Source organism: Entelurus aequoreus, linkage group LG03 (genome assembly GCF_033978785.1).
Source record: "Entelurus aequoreus isolate RoL-2023_Sb linkage group LG03, RoL_Eaeq_v1.1, whole genome shotgun sequence".
In the NCBI taxonomy this organism is placed as follows: domain Eukaryota; kingdom Metazoa; phylum Chordata; class Actinopteri; order Syngnathiformes; family Syngnathidae; genus Entelurus; species Entelurus aequoreus.
The window spans coordinates 9,061,929-9,082,784 of NC_084733.1; the positions used below are offsets into that span (position 1 = coordinate 9,061,929).

A 20,856-nucleotide genomic window follows, 5' to 3' on the forward strand; every position below is an offset into this window, starting at 1 on the left:
CGGACCACATAAAATGATGTAGCGGACCACATAAAATGATGTAGCAGACCACATAATATAATGTAACGAACCACATAAATGATGTAGCGGACCACACAATATAATGTAGCGGACCACATAAAAGGATGTAGCGGACCACATAAAATGATGTAGCAGACCACATAAAATAATGTAGCGAACCACAATAATGACGTGGTGGACCACATACAATGAGGTTGCCAGATGAGTTTGACATATGTGGTTTAGAGTGATTATGACTTTCAGGAAAAAACTGTTCTTGAATTTTATCGTTCTTGTTTTAATGCATCTGTAGCGCCTCCCAGTGGGTAACCGGTCAAAGAATTAATTATAATATATACTTTATTATTCTATTAAGTATTTTTTTTTAGCTGAGATGTAATATAAAAAATAAATAAATGTTGCATTCAATAACATAGAAAACGGTGGTGATTGGAGTGTGAGCAAGTAAGACATTCATTAGTCATAAGAAGTGGTTCTTCAGGTTTTTCACATGTTTGAAGTCAACATGTGACTGAATACCATTTCTATCTCATAGGTTATCTTTTTCCTGGATGGCGTCCACTGTCCTTGTCACGTAATCACAGCATCTCCTAATTAGTTCATACTCTGCTTGCACAGACATATTCATTCTCTTTTCACTGTCTAATGAGATTAGATGGAGTCCAGAAGAATGTGCAAATCCCATCATAAATTGTACATCTTTTGACTTGATAATCCTTTGCGTCATTCTCAAAGCCAAAGTTTAATCCTGAACCAATGAGTGAAACAAAGATTTAATCGCAATAATATTTTTTCTGTTGTTGCAGTCGGCCTCTTGTTTTGTTTGTTTGGGCTTAAATGTGTCTTGCAGCAACATGATTGCTGCTTTGGTGTCCGTATGGGCAGCTAATCTGCTGTTTCAGTCCCAATGCTGATCACCTCTCGTGGCTTTCTCTCTCCTTCAAGGTGCGCTAAATCTGCATGAGGATGACAAGACCTTGCCTCCTCCCCTGCTTCAGGAGAACGTGTTCATTGAAGGTAGCAGGCCCAAGTACCTGGAGGACCTTCACAGTGAGGCCTTGGAAGGCTTGAAAATGATGCGGCAGGAAGGTATGAAGCGCCGCCGACAGTTTCATAGCGTAGTGCTTTATTAGTGCCAAAATATTCATAACGGCCCGAGTGAATTATGCCAAAGAATTTCACCTAATAAACACTAAAAATGTTGCTCTCCTTGTAGAAACCAACACTGGAGTAGATTTCCAAGATAATGAAAGCACAATTGTAAGTGAAAATCCATTAACTATTCAAACTTTCCAAGATTCTGAATGTTTGTCATAATTAATGTGTGTTATGCTCCTGTTAGTCGATGATGACGGTCCAGACAGACGGAGAGGGTGGGGGGTTTACGTCTGACAGCACCATTCCTGACACGGCCTCTGTGAAGTCGTCCGTGTCTTTGAGGTCTTCCCGCTCTGGACTCACCAGGCAAGGTAACTGCAAAAAAAAGCACAAAAAAACATGGTAAATCAGTTGTTAGAAACTATCATGCAAGCCGCATAATGACTATGAACATTAATTAACATTCAATAAAGTGTAAGCCATTTTTGGGAAATCATTATTTTGGGCCGAATGTGACGTGTAGCGCTATTATTGTCAAGGCCGGAAGTGTGTGACTGGTGGGAAAAAGAGAGTTCTTGACGTTGGACGTGTTTGAACAAGACGAGACTGTTGCCTCTGGAGTTCATACATGACAAACTTGAACTACATCTTAACAGACCCTTAGTTACAATAGTTTACCATTTTGAGCGCTTTAATACTCACATATTTGTGATAAAAAGCGTCACTCCCCACTTGCATCTTGCACTGACAGTGCTTGCTGTGTTGATGACATACATTCAGTGTCACTAAGGTTGGCACCTTGGGTAGTTTGTCTTTGTAATTTTGTCATGCTCTCATGTTTGATGACAATAATGCAGGGGTGGGCAATTAATTTTTACCGGGGGCCGCATGAGCAACCCGAGCACTGCTGTAGGGCTACATCGACAATATTTCAATTAAATTTTGCTCAATATTATTTTTGATATATACCGTAAGATAAATAATAATAATAATAATAATACTTCAACATAGTGTGTGTAACAGCATTCCATGACTAATATAAATAAATTAACATTAATAATAAATGACTGTAAAATAAGCACACGTATGACTGAGGAGTCATAGTGTAACTTTGTGTGGTGTTTGAGTTGTCCGACTTTTTGTGTGGCCATAAACGCACCAGTGGTTTAGTGCTATGCGTGTTGGTGACAGATGACAAGTTGGTTTTGGCCTGGTTTGTACGGCAGAAAATGACTAGTTTTTCAAGATAGAATTGTTTTACTCATGTTTTTGGTGTGGTTATGTCCGAATATAAACAGTTTTGCTCAATAAAGTGATCGATATAATTCCTGTCCTCGAAGCATCTCGATAGACGTTGCAATAATTGAACGGTGTTGACGAACACCGTTAGGGCCGCTTGTTGTCACTGTCACTCAAAGTTGCATTGCAAAATTACATAGAATAAATATGTTTATTTTGTTTAGAATTCAGATGGGATTTGATTTGGTGCGCGGCATATATTTGCTGCGCGCAGCGGACGCTTGAGCAGTGCACAATTGCGCAGTGCACAATTGCGCAGGCACGCACCTTAGAGGGAATGTTGCTTGGCAGTCCATGTCTTGTTGGAAACACGTCATTCTTCATCAACTTTTCTCTTTTTAGCGTCTCGGGTGTAAACCGTGCATCACTTGTCGCTGCATGTGCACCTTCACTCGCAGGTTACACACGGACACACGCCCATAAATAATACTTTTCAAAATAAAAGCAGCACAGTTGTATTGCGCGCACGACATAGATGTTTTTTCAACTTTATTTTGTAATTTGTGATTGCAGCTGTTCACATTCACTCACAATCACGCACACGCATACGTCCACACGCAAGTAATAAAAATAACGATTTTCAAAACAAAAGCAGCACCGTTGTATTGCACACTCGACATAAATGCTTTTTAAAATTTATTTTGTAATTTATAATTGGCCTCACGCGGGCCGGACAGGGACGCACAAAGGGCCGGATGCGGCCCGTGGGCCGCAGAATGCCCAGGGGTCGTACTTATCAAGCTTCTTAGAGTGCCATTTTATACTTAAGTCCTGAAAATTTGCGAAATTTAGTCCTACTCTCAAACTTAAGAATAAAAGCTTTTTATCAACGTTCTTAAGTCTAAGAATCACTCCTACTCTCCACGATATTTAAGAGACCTTCAGAGGTGTCTTAAGTGGTTAGGAGTTGCCAGCAGGGGATGGCACTGAGGCGAGAGACGTGCGCGAACGTTCATCTTTGTTTGATGACGAGCAAGGGATTACCTTCCGTGATTGGTCATTTCTATGGACACAGAAATTACGTCACCTAAAATTCCGTTTACGGCACATAGTAACGTCGTAATTCAGCTCTGAGTGTGACACTTAAGATTCAGTCCTACACTTCGCTGAAAGTGTGAGTAAGACGCTTGATAACTAACTTTTAAGTGCAGCTTTCAGCGAAGAATTTATTTACTCTTAAGTCAACTTTTAGCAGACTTCTTAGGAGTAATTCTAAGAAGCTTGATAAGTACGGCCCCAGATCTGCAATAATGCGTTCGATTTAAAAAAAAAAAAATCGTAAAAACTTGAAAAACGTTCTACTCGTCTTCTCCGCTCTACTTGGGTAACCCTGTTGCATCTTTATAAAACTGTGCCAAAAGGGTTGTTTCGATGCGTAGTAGCATGGATAGTCTACTGCGTAAGCAGGAAGAGGGGTGGGGCTGTTGAAAACGAGCATGCTTGATTAGGTATTTTACCAAGCCCACAAATTACAACAAAAAAACAAAGCATTGTTTTAGATGGAAGAGAACTTTAATAATAGTTTTCTATGAGACATTTTGGGGCCCCTGGAAATCTGTGCTCCTGGGTTTGGCTAATGGCAAGGCTGTCCCTGACTGTTACTAAAATAAACAGGACTTCATGTGCAGTAACACATTAGTCCTGATAATTTAAATAGTTGGCATATGCAGGTTGATTTGACTTTAATTATGTTGATGTGTGGAAAGTGAAACAAAATGATTTCTTAACTAGCCTTATGCAGAGTCCTCTTTTCTTATTGTCTCTGTTCGTCCAGAGTCAACATTCAGGCCATTAAGCTCTGGGAAACCGTCGGAAAAAGGCAGGACAAGACGACGACGCAGGAAGACGACAGGCATTCCTCAGCATGTTCAACGAGAACTAGGTATGCCCCTTATGTTTCTAAGTAATAGGTTTTATTCAGTTACGTGACTTTTGAACGGAAGTAAACGATGTGGTGGGCCACCAAACCAACATGGCTACTGTGCAGCAAACAGTGTGAGAACTATAGGAGTAGGCAAGGGGCCTAGATCTTCCCCATTAAAAGCAGATTAGGGCAAAAAAATCAAACTATGCAATGGCATCCATATACGATATATAAAAAAAAGATTTGGCGAATGAGCTCAAGGATTATCCATCAGTCACTTTCCCAGATATGTCGAACTATCTGGTGCGCCAGATGTACATCTTCTACATGACAAAACAGATGAAAAATTGGAAAAGCATGGAGGTCTACAACTTCTTTGTGTGAGGCTGGGTCAAGGAAATTGGGATCAAGACTCTCCCGAATAAATCATACATAGTTTTTGCTCGGGTGAGGTTGCATTCATGATTTAACTTTGCGTCTACAGCCATGTTTGCTGTTGTTGTGGTTGCATGCGCCATTTACGAGTATGCATGTTTTTTCTCGTCTTTATCAAAATATTATTATAGATGTCAACATTTTGTATGTGCTGAAAGTTTCATTTATGATTGTTGGCTTTGGTAAAAGTTTAACTCTTTTAGGTTTCCCTCACATTTTCTTTCTTTTATTTAGACTCGCCGAGTAGCAAAAAAAAGTTTCAAGAACTCTAAAACAACATAAAATGCAAATGTCAAGATAATACTTAAATGGGAAATACTCAACACAAAAAATATATCAAACAAACCTTTAACGAAGTGATCACTGCAAACTCGTGCGTTCTTTGACTCTGCTCCCTCGGTCTGGAGTGCGTGCCACTTTTTACGTTGTCTTTCATAAAATCTTGACATCTTTTGCTCGTCTTGATTACCTCTCGAGGAACTCTGATGAAACCTGTATCGCTTTTGCAATTTGAACGGTTCCAAAAAGGCAAAATGCTGTCAGAACACACTGACAATGGACTGTCACTGGCCCACCACTTCGAGCCTCGCATAGTTAATGAGCCGGATGTGACGTCAGATAAATAAAACCAATAGCAAAAGTTCATTTGGAAAGTCAAACATAATCTAGAGTGGAACTTCTGAATAGGAAAACAGTCTGATTAAGTGCTGTGATTAAGGAGGCTGGTAATGCAAATTGTTCATATTTTGATCAAATTTTCCTATAACAGTAACACGAATAATCTTTTCTAAGGTCAATATGATGCCCTTTTAAACTCTTAACTGGTAGTGCAGACAGCACTTGAAATGCCTAATGCATTTGTACTTATTATAGATGTTTATAAATGTGTTACTTTAAATATTAAAATAAAACACAACTTAAACACTCCTCCTTAACTCTGATAACAAGTGATGAAGTTTTGCACTTTCCAGTCGCTTCTGGTGTTTAGGCTCACTGTCTTTGCTTAACATCCCTTATTGAGACCAGTCCTCCTGGAATGTGTCCTAAATGCTCGCACTATGGTGACATAATTTTGTTATGTGTGACAGTTTGAAATATTGTGTGACTTAAAAGTCAGATTTAAAAAAAATACAAATCTTGAATCGTATGATTTAGAGGTTTCATTGTATTAGTTAAATGAGCCTATATTAACGAGCCCTTCTTTTATTAGGATTGGACAGGGTGCCTTCAAAATTTGAGAGAGAAGAGGGATTCAACGATGAGCCCTGTGACAGCGACCATCAAGGACCCCTAAGTGTGGAGCAAATGAAGACCTATGCTAGTCATGTGGATGACCTGGCGCTGCTGCAACGATTGGGCCCTGACTTGTTGGACGGGCAGAGGCCTCAGTCAGTGGCTTTTCCCTCCATGACCACTGCCAACAGTCTCCAGCAGGAGATGCCCTCCCCTGTAATGTTAATTTCTCCGCAGGCTACTTACATGTCCAAAATTATCCCAAATGCTGTTTTGCCACCATCTATTGAGGTGGTGGAGATCAGCCGTGGCCAAAGTCGCAACAGCCTCCGCACTGTCAGCAAGAGTAGCCTGCTTTTGTCTAGCCCCTCCCCATCCCGCACCTCCTGTAGAACTACTTCTTCCAAAGCCTCCAAAGGCACCTATTCCTCCCACCACAACCCTTACAACTTGTCAGACACCTCCTGTTGGAGCCACTCTGACTCCTCAGAGACTTTGGTGTCTGACTCTTCAACCATCTCCAGCGGCAATGCCTCTAGAAAGGATAATTCTCACGACAATGAGACTTCCTCCATCAGCAAATCCTCTAAAGTCAGCTTCAATGGCAATCTCAGAAACAAGGAAAATGGAGGCAAGAGGGGGGATGGGCATTTTCGCAGCCTTTCCATCATGAAGCCTAAAAGGGCCCCGCCTCCCCCAAGCCGTTCTTATTCTCTGCACAACAAGATGAAGCGGCGGTCACGGGATTTAGCAGAAGCGGTGGACATTTTAAAGGAGTCCTCTCCTCAAAGTGTCTCAGCTCCAACTGGGGGAACTGATGAACCCGAAGCTTCTCCTGTTACAACCATGGACAGTCCTGGCTACAACGGGGACACCAGCTCTCTGGAGGACTCCACAGGTTCTGTGTTATTTAACTTGTCAAAATTACAACAGGCCAGTGAATCGTCCAAGGCGGGAAAGATCATTTCTTCTTCACAAGAAAAGAGAGAACCACTGCAAGATTTTAGCAAAATAATCTCCCCTTCCAGTGGCTACTCAAGTCAAGACTGCACATCCCCGCAGCTTCAGCCTTCTAGCTCCTCGCCGAAGCACAAAAGAGGGATCCTAGCAAAGCTTCAAAGGTTATTTCCCAGTTCCTCAGCTCCATCACCCCTCTCACAGTCTGAAACCCATGAAAACAGCAAATCCATGAAGGATAAGATGTCTCAACAAGACAATGTGGAATCTGCAAGCGTCAGCCCCTCAGTGAGGACCTTGCGAGAACTTTTTGACATCCCTCCACATCCCAAAGTCCATGCACCTCCAGCTCCGCCTCCAGAAGTCTGGGCTCATAACAAACGCACCTTTGAATTGCTCCTGGGACCCCCAGCTCCGGACAATGTATATGCCATTATAAAAAAGAATCCAAAAGACAGAAGGCAACAGAGGCCATCTCCTTGTGTGTCTACATCTGTGTCTACCGAGGGCTCTGTGAGGAGTTTAGCAGGAGAAAGAAAAGGGAACAATCAGACGGTGGGGGCTATGGCTGGAATTGCACATGCGCTAGAGACACGGAAAGTTGAAGAAAGTGCAATTTTGAATGCGAATGAGGTTCACCAAATAAGCAACGAAAGACTGACTCAGAAAGTTGATTTAGAAGGGAATGGGAACGTGAACGAGAAGGATGAAAATGTACGAGTAAATGACATACTGAACGGAATGTTAGTGAAGGCTGTAGAGAAACGTGAAGAAAGGCTAGCGGCGAAGAGAGACAAAGACAAAACGTCATCCACACAATCATCAGAAGTGAAGACTAAAGTGGATGTTATACATGCCATTTCATTAATACGCTCAACTCCATCCCCATCTCCTCCTCCGGCACACCTTCCTCCTGAGCCTCCTGGCAGACAGGTCAACAATGCTGTGTCCTATGACTCCTCCTGGCCCCCACCACCTCCACCAATAATACAAGTGGTGAGTGTGCCTGATGAGAGAGATTTCCCCCTCCCACCTCCACCCTTAATTAGTGAAGGAGGGTTAATTGCGCCCCTGCCGGCATCGCCACCCAAGTCAGTACCTGCTGCAACGATAATTACAGAGCTTCACTCCTCCAGTACCACTCCATCTGTTGTTGTGGTCACAGAGCCTGAACTGCAGGGGTCTGAAACCTCACATGTGGTTGCACCTCCAAGTATACCCCCTCCGCCATCGTACACAGCCCCTCCTCCGCCATCGTACGCCGCCCGTCCTCCACCAGTTACGGTTGTAACCCTTTCGACGATTACAGAGGTCATCTCTCCTCCATCCAAAGACGTCTCTTCTCCAAAACCTAAAAAGGGTTCCTCGCCACCCCCTGGAGAGGTTACAGCTGTGATAGCTAAAGCTCCCTTGGTTCAAATGCTCCATTCTGCTATAACAAGAAACATCCCTCCACCTTTAGTTAAGGCTAAAGAGGATCCCTGTACTAAAGTTGCTGAACCAATCTTTGTTCAGTGTTCTGAGGTGGTTGCTCCTGCATATTCTCAAGAGAGTTGTTCTCTGTCTCCTGAAGAGGAAACCCCAGTTTCCAATCTCTATCCACCGCAAAGTATTCCTCCTCCACCACCCCCTATTGAACCCCTAAAGTTACTCCAACATTCATTGGAAGCGAAAATGGCCCTTCAACATGAGACCATCTCATCTGAATCTCAAAGTGAACAGATTTCATGTAATAAAATTATCACTCCGCCTCAAAGTGTTCCACCTCCACCTTCCTTGGAGCCCCTCCCTGCATTTAAAGCTGCACCCCCAAACACTGATGAGGTCCCTACCAATGAAGCCCTTCCTTCGCTTCAGAATGAAGCTATCATCCCTTCTTCACCAGAGAAGCCTGAGGAACTAACTTGTTCTCCACCTAATGGCATTCCAGTGCCACCACCTCTTCCCATGGGGGGGCTGGACTCTCTTTTGCACTCGACTAGTCCTGTAAGCACAGCGAAAAAAAGCCCTGAGCCCTCATCTCCTGTGCAAGAAGAATATCTCCGTGTGGTAACCCCTTCCCTTCTGCAGATGGTCAAACTGCGGCCTGTAAAAAGCAGCCCTGAACCTCCCATAGCAGAAGAGCCAGCGAAAGCTAAGGACTTCTTGACAATTCAACAACTCAATGACCAAGTCCAAACAACCCTGCCCAGTGAGGCTCCTCAGAAGCCCATTAGAAGATCCTTAATCATACTGACACCTTCTCCTACATCCACATCTCCACCCGCCTCCCTACCAACTCCACCCCAGTCGGATGTTGTTCCACGTGCACCCACGGTCCTCAGGTCTCCAGTAATCACAAGCTCTCCCTCCATGAACCTACAGGAGGCCATACGTATGAGGACAGCTGCCAGGTCAAAAGACAGCTCTGCGCCTCGCCTCAGCTTCCAATTGCCTACATCGCCAAAAGACGCCGGTCACTCTCCCACCAGCACGGCAAACTTTATCTTTTCGAAGAACAACAAGAGAGTGGTGATAGAGACCAAGCCACAGGGAGACATTTCTACAACGGAGATTAATGAGACGGAGTTGATAAAGAAAGTAAAGAGGCCACCACCTGTTGCAAAGAAACCCAAAACAAAGGCCATGGATGCAGAAGGCAGTGATGCAGCACAACCAGAGAGCATCATGGGTAAGACAGAATACTCTGCAATGTTTATTAGTTAATTCCTGATTACCATAATGCCCTTTGTATAAGACAAACTGTCTTTAACACACAAAATGAAGCTGTTTTTAATATTAGTGAAATGACACCTGCTAGATTTTTTTGGAAAAAGGATAGATTTTTTCTTTGCTACTATGTCAGTGTTTCCTTTAAAATAACAACATATTTTGACCTACAGTGGGTTCGTAAATAATCAGACCCTTTTAAATGTTTCACTCTGTTTTGTTGCAGCCTTTTGCTAAAATCATAAGTTATTTTGTTACTCATTAGTTTACACTGAGCACCCCATCTTTACAGAAAAAAACAGAAATGTAGAATTTTGGATAGAGTGTCCGCCCTGAGATCGGTAGGTTGGAGTTCAAATCCCAGCCGAGTCATACCAAAGACTATAAAAATGGGACCCATAACCTCGGTTAAATCACCAAAATGATTCCCGGGCGCGGCGCCGCTGCTGCCCACTGCTCCCCAAGGGGATGGGACAAATGTAGAGGACAAATGTCACCACATCTAGTGTGTGTGTGACAATCATTGGTACTTTAATCTTAATCTTTTGCAAATTTATTTTTAAAAAAAGAACTAAAAATGACATGTACATAACGATTCAGGCCCTGCGATGAGGTGGCGACTTGTCCAGGGTGTACCCTGCCTTCCGCCCGATTGTAGCTGAGATAGGCTCCAGCGCCCACCGCGACCCCGAAGGGAATAAGCGGTAGAAAATGGATGGATGGATGGATAACGATTCAGACCATTTGCTCAGTATTTTGATGCACTTTTGGCAGCAATTACAGCCTCAACTATTTTTGAAGATGATGCCACAAGCTTGGCAAGCTTTATTTGAAAAATTTTAATTATGGCTTTTTTCCTGTTGTTTCTTTCCATTTGTTGTAAAAGTGCAGAGCAGAGCAGAACACTGACTAAATCTTATCAGATAGTTTCGTAGAAAATAACTTTGTACTTTCTCCATTTCCAGATTCAGCTGAAAAAAGGCATGACTCAGCATCAGGTATTGCTGAAGGAGAGACATGATCCTTCCACAAGAAGACGAGATGGTTTCACTGCAAGTTGTGAGATGACAAGATGTCACTTTGATGCAAATGGTGTGGGTCTTTTTCTCCAGCGGACATGTAACTTTATAACTCCGTTTTCTTCGTTCTCAGCTTTACTGGTGCGAGAGAAAAGTAATGCCTCCTGCTCTCTGAAATCGATTGTACCATATATCCTGCTGAATCTATGTGGGATCAAAATTCCAACAACGGGACTTAAAGACGCTGGGCTGTAAATATAGCATGTTGATGTCATTTACCAAAGACGTGTGACAGAAAATGAATCTTAAGTTATTTTTGCTGTTGAAAACAAAGAGGGTCCCAACGGATGTAAGTTGTGACCAATAAATCAAGTGTTTATGCATAGCTCTTATATTAATGTGTGTTCTTTTCTCATAAATTCACTGTCACCTTTTCATTTAAGGTTATGTGTTCATGACCCATAATGTAATCTGGGGTCAGTAAATGACAAGTTATACTGAAATTCCTTTAGAACACATTTTTTGCTGCTTTTGGCTCAAATAGTGGGATATTTCTGCTTTGAACCCTAATTCAGAGACTAATGTAATAAATCATGTATAAAAAGGAAAGAATAAAGATTTATGGACACTAAGATTCTGCTTGTTAATGCATTTGATTGAAAGATTTTTCATGTGCTTATTTCATGGTTGACCCGAATACCTGTAGGACAGAACGATGAATGAACTACCGAATATATTCTGTATTTATTAGTGTTCAGGAATGTTTAACATGATATTCATTACTAAGTATTTTTCATACACTTCGAGCCGATTGGAGACTGTTCACATGTGCTGTGCTTAGTTGAAAGACAAAATAATGAACCCCTTAACTGAAATGTGACATTTTATTGAGATGGCAGCGTGAAGAAGCTACCTCCATGAGAAATACCAGGTCCGCTCTTTGTCATCTCCTTGCTCATCATTGTGGACCTCAAAGAATAGTGTTCCTGTCCCATTTGTGCGATTACGCTTTTCTTCGTCGCCTGGGTCTTCAAGTTGCTTCACATTTCTCTGCTGCGTGACTTGTGACGCTAACATTCCCTGCGACTGAAGCCATTCATGCAACGCTTTCCCTTTTGTTTGATTGACTTGGACTAACTTTCTTCCAAGTTCTTCCTTCAGCCTCTCTGAAAAGTCGTCCTCAACTTCGTATCCCGATCCATTTTCTCCGAACTCATTTGAAACGCTCTCTTCTGACTTTTTCCTCTTTGGGTTGGCAAATTTCTCAACTGCAAGTTCTTTCTTTTTTTCTAGAATTAGCCTTTTTGTTCCTTCATCTTCATCATTCTTGAATCCATTCGCACTTGGGTGTTGGAGATGATTTTGTCTTCTGACAGGCAGTAATCCTTCCTCTGCAAGCGGCTCATCGGCAACCAGCAACGCACTCCTTACGGAACCTTAAAAGATTTGACATTTATAATGCAACTGAACTAGTAAAAAAGATATTGGCAAAAGGCAGCTTAAGTAGAACCGCACACCTTCCATGAAGGTTTTGTGCGACTTGAAGGTCTCACATCGTGAATCACAGCACTCACATATGGAGTCGTCCCCTGAGAGAGCCCTCCACCTAACATATGCACAAATATTTTCATTCCACTTGGAAAGAAGTGAAATTATCATTAGGCTCACCTGTCCTCTTTGTAGGTGCATGATTTGTGTGCTGGACCTGGCTTCTCTGATGTGACAAATAATTTGCAGTGAATCCTAATCTAAGAACAGACACACAAAAGCTTAAATAACTTTTTTGTTTGAGAGCTGAACAATGGCTGCTACTTTTCACCTCTTTGTCTGGGTTGGAAATGAACTGGAAAGCTTGGAATGAGAATCTCAAGGTCTTGTTTGTGTGAGAGATGAACTGAGAAGCCCCTCCTGGGTACCGCTTGCTGTCCAGCATGCAACTGTGGATAGCATGAACATCTTAAACACCACCAACGGAGTAACCAATATGTGGGCCATTCCACCACATCGGTGCCATTTCCTCTTAACTTGTAAATAAACGTACATTTCTGTCTTTTTTCAACTCTAAATTAGTATTATTTATAGCATATTAGCCCATCTCAGGCAACTGGTTTTGTTTTTGTACATGGTCCCTAAGTCAAAGACGACTCATTTGATTAACATGACTGAAAGTAACATGTGAGTTCTTAGCATAGATGAAATACATGAAATATAGCAAAAGAGCACTTATGCTGTTAGCATGTTGACACTCAGCAGATCAAAAGTGATTCAACAAAAAATGAAAATACAATTTAGGGTAACAGGACTGTACTGAGATCACCCCAGTCGTTGTTGAAATATAAAAAAAAACATGAGTGAAATTACTTTTGGATCTGAATGATACATCCCGGGGACCATGTGATTAATGGCATATTCCACATTTTTCAGAGGGGCTAATATGTTAGGGTAAAAACACAGTGAAAACCATGGGACAAAATGTGTGTGAATCTTAACTAAATTGTGTTTGTTTTTTGTTTTTTAAGAAAATAAGCTTAATGCATAGTTGACATAAGTAGTAATATACATTTGTACAAAAAATAGAAAATTTCTGAGGGATTTGAATTATTGTATTTCATGGTAAAGTAAAATTATAGGACAGGACAAGCAACACATGCTATTTTACCAGTGTTAAAATAGTTTTAAAAACGGTATTCATTAAATATGCAATCAGTTCAATGTGCCGGTTCATTATATGGTACATTTATACATTTTATTTCCTGGAAGTTAGGGCTGCAGCTATCGATTATTTCAGTAATCGATTAATCTATTGATTAGTTTGTTCAATTAATAGAGTAATCAAATAAAACACTTCATAGCTTCAATGCGTGTTTCAGAGAAAATAGTTCAAACTTTTTTCTGCTTGCCATTACCATTCTTTTTTCCAAATATATGCACATCAATATTGAAACTGCACTTTTAACGTCTGAGTTAAAGGCCTACTGATATTAAATTTTCTTATTTAAACGGGGATAGCAGATCCATTCTATGTGTCATACTTGATAATTTCGCAATACAAATGCAGAGGACAAATTTCACCACATCTAGTGTGTGTGTGACAATCATTGGTACTTTAATCTTTAATATTGCCATATTTTTGCTGAAAGGATTTAGTAGTGAACATTGACGATAAAGTTCGCAACTTTTGGTCGCTGATAAAAAAGCCTTGCCTGTACCGGAAGTAGCGTGACGTCACAGGTTGTGGAGCACCTCACATCTGCACATTGTTTACAATCATTCCCACCAGCAGCGAGAGTGATTCGGACCGAGAAAGCGACGATTACCCCATTAATTTGAGCGAGGATGAGATTCGTGGATGAGGAAAGTGAGAGTGAAGGATTAGAGTGCAGTGCAGTGCAGGATGTATCTTTTTTCGCTCTGACCGTAACTTAGGTACAAGGGTTAATTGGATTCCACACTTTCTCCTTTTTCTACTGTGGATCACGGATTTGTATTTTAAACCACCTCGGATACTATATCCTCTTGAAAATGAGAGTCGAGAACGCGAAATGGACATTCACAGTGACTTATCTCCACGACAATACATCGGCGAAGCACTTTAGCTTCGGAGCTAACGTGATAGCATCCTGCTTAACTGCGGATAGAAACATGTCCCTGACTGGAAGGATAGACCGAAGATCAACAATACTACTATTACTTCTACTCTCAGGAGACACTGAACTAAACCCTGGACCTGTAACCACACGGTTAATGCTGTCCAGCCTGGCGAAGCCTAGCAATGCTGTTGCTAACGACGCCATTGAAGCTAACTTAGCTACGGGACCTCGACAGAGCTATGCTAAAAACATTAGCTCTCTACCTACGCCAGCCCTCATCTGCTCATCACCACCCGTGCTCACCTGCGTTCCAGCGATCGACGGTGCGACGAAGGACTTCACCCGATCATCGTTGCGGTCGGCGAGACGGAGGAAGTCAACCCAGACAGCGGCACGGCGGTGGACGGCGTTGTGGCTTTCGTAAAGTTCATACAGCACATATATTTCCCCAAAGTTACGTACGTGACATGCACATAGCGGCACGCACGTACGGGCAAGCGATCAAATGTTTGGAAGCCAAAGCTGTACTCACGGTAGCGTGTCTGCTATCCAACTCAAAGTCCTCCTGGTTGTGTTGCTGTAGTCTGCCGCTAATACACCGATCCCACCTACAGCTTTCTTCTTTGCTGTCTTCATTGTTCATTAAACAAATTGCAAAAGATTCACCAACACAGATGTCCAGAATACTGTGGAATTTTGCGATGAAAACAGACGACTTAAGCTGGCCACCGTGCTGTTCCAAAATGTCTGCTACAATCCGTGATGTCACGCGCAAACGTCATCATACCGAGACGTTTTCAGCCGGATATTTCCCGGGAAAATTTAAAATTGCACTTTATAAGTTAACCCGGCCGTATTGGCATGTGTTGCAATGTTAAGATTTCATCATTGATATATAAACTATCAGACTGCGTGGTCGGTAGAAGTGAGTTTCAGTAGGCCTTTAAGTAAAAAAAAGAAAACTGCACTGTTAGCAGCTCCCTCACACCACCGCGCTCATGTGCATTATATTGCAGTGGCCTTACGGGGAACTATTTCCACGTATTTAAATTTCCGGGTGCTCAATGCGTTCCGTGTTTTACAAATGTTTATTAGTTACACTCAAACGATTAACCAAAGCAACTGAATATAAACGTAATCTTTTTTCTAATTGAATTACCAGATTAATCATTGCAGCTCGAAAGGGTACGCAGATGGCATTGATTCACTGGAATGGCCCTATAGTGTTAATAGTTGCTGTACTCTATCCATACCCTAAATGTCCAATGATTGTGTATTTGTGGGATGAAGAAGAGCTGCTAGCTAGTGAAGCGTGGCAGCTGTTGATGTACAATTTCCTTCCAGCGGGCAGATGTGGAGCAGAGACTTGTACATGAACCTTCTGACCAAGTTGGTACACCCGAGTATTGACCGGGTTCTTCCATGAATCTGAATTCAACACACTGGTTTTACTTTGACATTATATTCCATGTGTACAGTTTTAAGACATACCATCCATCATTTGGATTAGGAACACGCTTCGATGCGCTTTCAGGGTTTTACGCACAACAGCAGCCTGCCATGTGGGCTTGACTGCCAGCTTGTACACATGGTGGTACCTGTACAAATACAACAGGGGTCAAGTTCTCACACACACACAACAAAATAAAGGATATACTTCCTTACAGACATCCCAAAGTCAAAATCACACATTTCTTTCAAATGTTCAGCATGATTTAACTCATGCTTCTTTGCATATTTAATTTATGTAATAGACACCATGAATTGATTAACGTGGACCCCGACTTAAACAAGTTGAAAAACTTACTCGGGTGTTACCATTTAGTGGTCAATTGTACGGAATATGTACTGTACTATCTACTAATAAAAGTCTCAATCAATCAATCAAAACACCCACTATTTTTTTTTTTTTTTTTACAATATCACATTCTAGCAGATTGTTTTGTGCTGTGACCAAAACATGGAAATGCATGTTCGTATCAAACTACATAAAATCCAACAAGTATCTTGTGGAATTTATTTTACATTGCATTATAAAATTGAATGAAAGCCAACTTTGAGTCCAACAGCGCTACTTACTGGAGAGGTTTGTGTATTACAGTCAATTATTGCAGTTATGTTTATGTTAATACTTTCAATTCAGATGAATCACTTTTGAATTGTAATTACGGTAATCGCAATAATCAGTTATTTACTTGTTTGCATAATTGAAAATTAACTTTAAAAACACCCCAATATTTTGGCACAAATGCAATTTCCACTGTCAGAATGTCAGACAAAATGTTTTACTTGAATGTAAGTGATTTTTGTGCTCAACACCTGGTAACAGTTTCATATAAAGTCTAAATGTTTATTTTGAAGTCAAATTTGCCACCAAGCACACTAAAGCTGCCCAATCATGTCATTTTACACACCTCTGTACATAGGGGGGGACAAAGGTGGACAGGGTGAAAACCTTTAAATTCCTCGGGACCCACATCAGCGAGGACCTCACCTGGGATCACAACACCCAACAAACAATAAAGAAAGCCCAGCAGCGACTGTACTTCCTAAGAAGGCTGAGAAAATTTAGCATGCCACCCAAAATTCTCAGCAACTTCTATAGAAGTACGGTTGAGAGTGTCCTTACCAGCTCAATCACGGTCTGGTATGGAAACTGCACTGCTAAGGACAGGAAGATAGTACTTTATTGATTCCTTCCGGAGGCACTCCAGCGAGTGATTAAAACTGCTCAGTACATATCAGGAGCAGCCTTCCCCTCACTACAGGACATGTACTCTACCAGGGCCACCAGGAGAGCACACACCATCATAAAGGACAGTACACACCCCCAGCACAGTCTCTTCAGCCTCCTACCATCAGGCAGACGATACAGGAGCCTGAAATCCAGGACTACGAGACTGACAAACAGTTTCTACCCACAGGCCATCAGGCTTGTGAATGCTAACATGTGAATGCTACACCCCCCCCCCCCCCATTTTACTTGTATCTTTTTGAAGAAAAGACAGCTTCCATATTTATACTATTGACTGTCAATCAGAATGTGCAATAATGTAATGTTACTTACTGTGCCTTGTATATACATTTTTATTTTAGCTAAGTACCGTGTGACTTGTTGAAGGGTGGACTAGCAAAGTAAGATTTTCATTGTACGGCAAACTGTCTGTTTAACTGTGCATATGACAATAAACAATCTTGAATCTTGAATTTTATGCTAAACTGTTTTGATGCCACAGACCATGCAGTGTGAATGCTAGCTAATGTTTTTAGCTTATCTTAGAGAGCCAAACCTCACGTATGATCACCTATTTCAAGTTAATGCGTAATATATCCCTATTATTTTAATCTACCACTTGTTATTTCACTTGAAAACAATGGATCATCTTAAATTTGAGGTGGTTTTATATTCATTCCAATACTGTACACCCCTGTAGGTGTAGTCAACAAATTGATGCTACTCTGGTGGTACCTGAGAGTTCCTGCTAGGTGTGTGCGATACTGTACATTTAGAACCGATAGCAAATAAGCACAGGGACAGTATTACCAATACTGATAGTGTTTTACTTGTAAGTTTCACATGAACATCACAAAACGTTGCAAGATCCAGGAAAATGCTGCAAATGGCAAAAATCCACAATAATAATAATAATAATAATAATAATAATAATAATAATAGATCTTATTTTTATTGCACTTTACATTTGAACAACATACCCCAACACCAACTGCTTGGTAGAAATGCTGCAAGTTGACTGAACAAAAACAGACATGATTGGGCATCTTTAGTGTGCTTGGTGGCAAATTCGACTTCAAAATAAACATTTAGACTTTATATGAAACTGTTACCAGGTGTTGAGCACAAAAATCACTTACATTCAAGTAAAACATTTTGTCTGACATTCTGACAGTGAAATTGCATTTGTGCCAAAATATTGGGGTGTTTTTAAAGTTAATTTTCAATTATGCAAACAATAACTGATTATTGCGATTACCGTAATTACAATTCAAAAGTGATTAATCTGAATTGAAAGTATTAACAAAAACATAACTGCATATATTCATATCACACATTGTTTGTATTATTATCAATAATTCCATGCAATGTGTTTTGTGTTAATATTTTTGGTTGTCCAGAACGGATTAATTGGATTTCCATTATTTCTTATGGACAAAAATGGCTTTGGTTTTCACACGATTCTGCCTATAACAGACTTTTTGCAACGAAAACTGAGGTACCACTGTATCTGAGTCTACCAATAACACTACACTAACAATGTGAACACAAAAAAAACTCATTTCTTAAAAGAACCAGAAACTATTGATTTCATGAGACTAATATTGATCTGACTGTACAATTAGTATCACTCTTATCAATATTGGATTGACTCGCACACCTCTAGATCCTGGGTCAGAGTTCAAGATTCTTTCGAAGAAGAGGCCGAGTGATATATCACAACATCATTAAAGTTGCAAACACACTCGCTAACTCTCAGGTGATCTACGCTAGCCTAGTATGGACATTTATGGCAAATAACCCCAAAGGTGCAGTGAAAGTGAAACAAGAGAAAGTTTTTACTCATAATATTTTTCATTAGGTAACCCAATACCCATATTACAATATCTTCATAAAATATCTGTATGTAAACAATCAGATTCCGGTATGGCGTTACTAATATGACAGAGTTTTAATAAAAGTAATCTACATGTTTCTATTTCCAAACCAGTACTTGCAGGTTAAATTTACTTGTCAGTCACTATGCGTCACTATGTCAATTTTCTTAGCAAAAATACATATGCGTTCTTGCATTCTTGCAGATTGCTTAATCACTGATGATAGTTTTGAAAACTTATTTGACTGCCCTTCATTGAGTCGACTAATGTTTGGTTGGACTATTACTTCCACACTATTTAGGGATGTAACAATGTGAGCATTTCATATCACAATTATAGTAGTATTGTTGACTGTTCTTAAAAAGTAATTATACGCACACACTGAAATCTTTTGACCAAGTCTTTTTTTAAATAGCTAAAATAGACAGAGAAGCCACTATTTTGCATTTTTGTTTCTTATGCTTCACTAAGAGTGTTTTAGTCCTAGCATTTTTCTGTTTTAATGACTAAGCTTCGTTTTAAACATTGGCTTATACTGTGGTACTTTAAGATTTATTTAAATGAAAATTGCTTGACAAAATCTATTGTTTATTTTGTCTGACAGACATTGTGGCGTCCTATTCTTTCCATGGTTACATGGTCTCTATTCATATAGCGCTTTACTATACCTGGAATGAGACCCAAAGCGCTTTATATTATACATAACATTCACCCATGCACACACACATTCTCGCACCATAAAACACATCTGTCTCCTATTGTTTTTTTCAAAGTAACTGTAGCAACGCTAAGCAAGTACCATTTACCATGAATTGATTAACGTGGACCCCGACTTAAACAAGTTGAACAACTTTTTCGGGTGTTACCATTTAGTGGTCAATTGTACGGGATATGTACTGAGCTGTGCAAGCTACTAATACAAGTTTCAGTCAATCAAATTAATTCATTTCAAGAGTGACGGGAACACGGTACCTTTGATATCGACATTCAATGTCGACGTCAATCTGAGGCTTCCTTCTTGGAAACCTATTGCTCGAAGGTTCGTAATGGAGGATGTATTTGTAGACCAAAAAGTCGCGCGTCGCCTGTAAAGGAAGTTATTTGGAAGTCATTTTTGGGAGCAGAAAAAAACACGAGCGGTCACGACGCGGTACCTCACGCCTGGAGTCGCACGCCGTCAGCGGGTAAGTGAAGAGGAAGTCTCCGTACGGTCGGAGGACACCGGTGCCTTTGCAGTTGCTGCCCAGCTTGAGCTCCGACTCATCCGCACCGAACCCGAAGAAAGAAGGCTTGACTCGGACAACAAGGTCGGTGGTGGAGCAGGTGACGGAAACGTCAGGAAGGTAAGCAAAGTCGAACGGTGTCGACCTGGGTTGTGATGCTCGCTGAAAATGGCCCAGCGAAGCCATTAAGACTGGGGCAGGAAACTTGTTTGATGTCGACGCTTTTTGAGATTTTGATAACTTTCTTTCTCTCATGAGAGCTAACGAAGAGCCATTAAGGCCAACAAGTGCTAAGGCGCCAAATAAGAAGTAAAGATATCGTCTTTGCATGGTCTTTCCTCGCTAATTGCTCGCGTGTAAACACACGTTATAATCACAGCTGGAGACAATTAGCCGTGAGGGTTGTCTTTAAGCTCGTTTTAATGACCTTGGTACAAACATTTTAATGACGTGCATAAAACTGAATCACTTTAATATCAATAAATATATTAAAGCAATGTACTACCAGCCTTCTGAGTCCCAATCGACCTGTCCACCATCATTGAACCCATCTCTTGTTGACTTTAAAATGTATTAGTCTTTATTCAATTTATCATATGGATGAATTGCCATGAAAATATCAGCATGTCAGTAACATGGAGGCACTCCATAAAAAAAATGTCCATGACATGATTCATGTACGTTGAAACACAAAAGCCGCGATTTCCACCGGTTCTTTATCGTGGCCGGTTAGCTCAGTTGGTTAGAGCGTGGTGCTAATAACGCCAAGGTCGCGGGTTCGATCCCCGTACGGGCCA

The 20,856-nt window shown here is 41.0% G+C and overlaps 2 protein-coding genes and 1 non-coding gene across 7 annotated transcripts in view; 2 read left to right on the forward strand and 1 right to left on the reverse strand.

Moving 5' to 3' along the window:
* LOC133646099 (uncharacterized protein KIAA1522 homolog) overlaps nucleotides 1-11,267 on the forward strand; it is an 80,673-nt gene extending 69,406 nt beyond the window's left edge. For all 4 annotated transcript variants that reach the window (XM_062041105.1, XM_062041104.1, XM_062041107.1 and 1 more), the window contains 6 exons: nucleotides 967-1,110; nucleotides 1,238-1,281; nucleotides 1,364-1,490; nucleotides 4,193-4,300; nucleotides 5,928-9,578; nucleotides 10,582-11,267. In XM_062041105.1, the coding sequence (XP_061897089.1) occupies nucleotides 967-1,110; nucleotides 1,238-1,281; nucleotides 1,364-1,490; nucleotides 4,193-4,300; nucleotides 5,928-9,578; nucleotides 10,582-10,637 (4,130 nt within the window). In that variant the 3' untranslated portion in view covers nucleotides 10,638-11,267. The remainder of the gene's footprint in view (nucleotides 1-966; nucleotides 1,111-1,237; nucleotides 1,282-1,363; nucleotides 1,491-4,192; nucleotides 4,301-5,927; nucleotides 9,579-10,581) is intronic.
* Nucleotides 11,268-11,505: 238 nt separating this feature from the next.
* LOC133645427 (zona pellucida sperm-binding protein 3-like) lies at nucleotides 11,506-20,455 on the reverse strand. Of its 2 annotated transcripts, none has more exons than XM_062040266.1 (8): nucleotides 19,991-20,455; nucleotides 19,809-19,921; nucleotides 15,717-15,823; nucleotides 15,479-15,653; nucleotides 12,455-12,572; nucleotides 12,304-12,383; nucleotides 12,210-12,241; nucleotides 11,506-12,071 (listed from the first exon to the last, which is right to left on the reverse strand). In XM_062040266.1, exons 1-8 carry the CDS (start codon nucleotides 20,387-20,389, stop codon nucleotides 11,545-11,547), a joined length of 1,551 nt encoding a protein of 516 aa, XP_061896250.1. In that variant the 5' UTR covers nucleotides 20,390-20,455; the 3' UTR covers nucleotides 11,506-11,544. The 2 variants fall into 2 exon arrangements, with proteins under 2 accessions (XP_061896250.1, XP_061896249.1); XM_062040265.1 differs by having other exon boundaries at nucleotides 12,153-12,241.
* A 327-nt stretch (nucleotides 20,456-20,782) lies between these two features.
* On the forward strand, nucleotides 20,783-20,856 carry trnai-aau (transfer RNA isoleucine (anticodon AAU)). The gene has a single exon. It is a non-coding gene; the product is annotated as a tRNA-Ile (tRNA).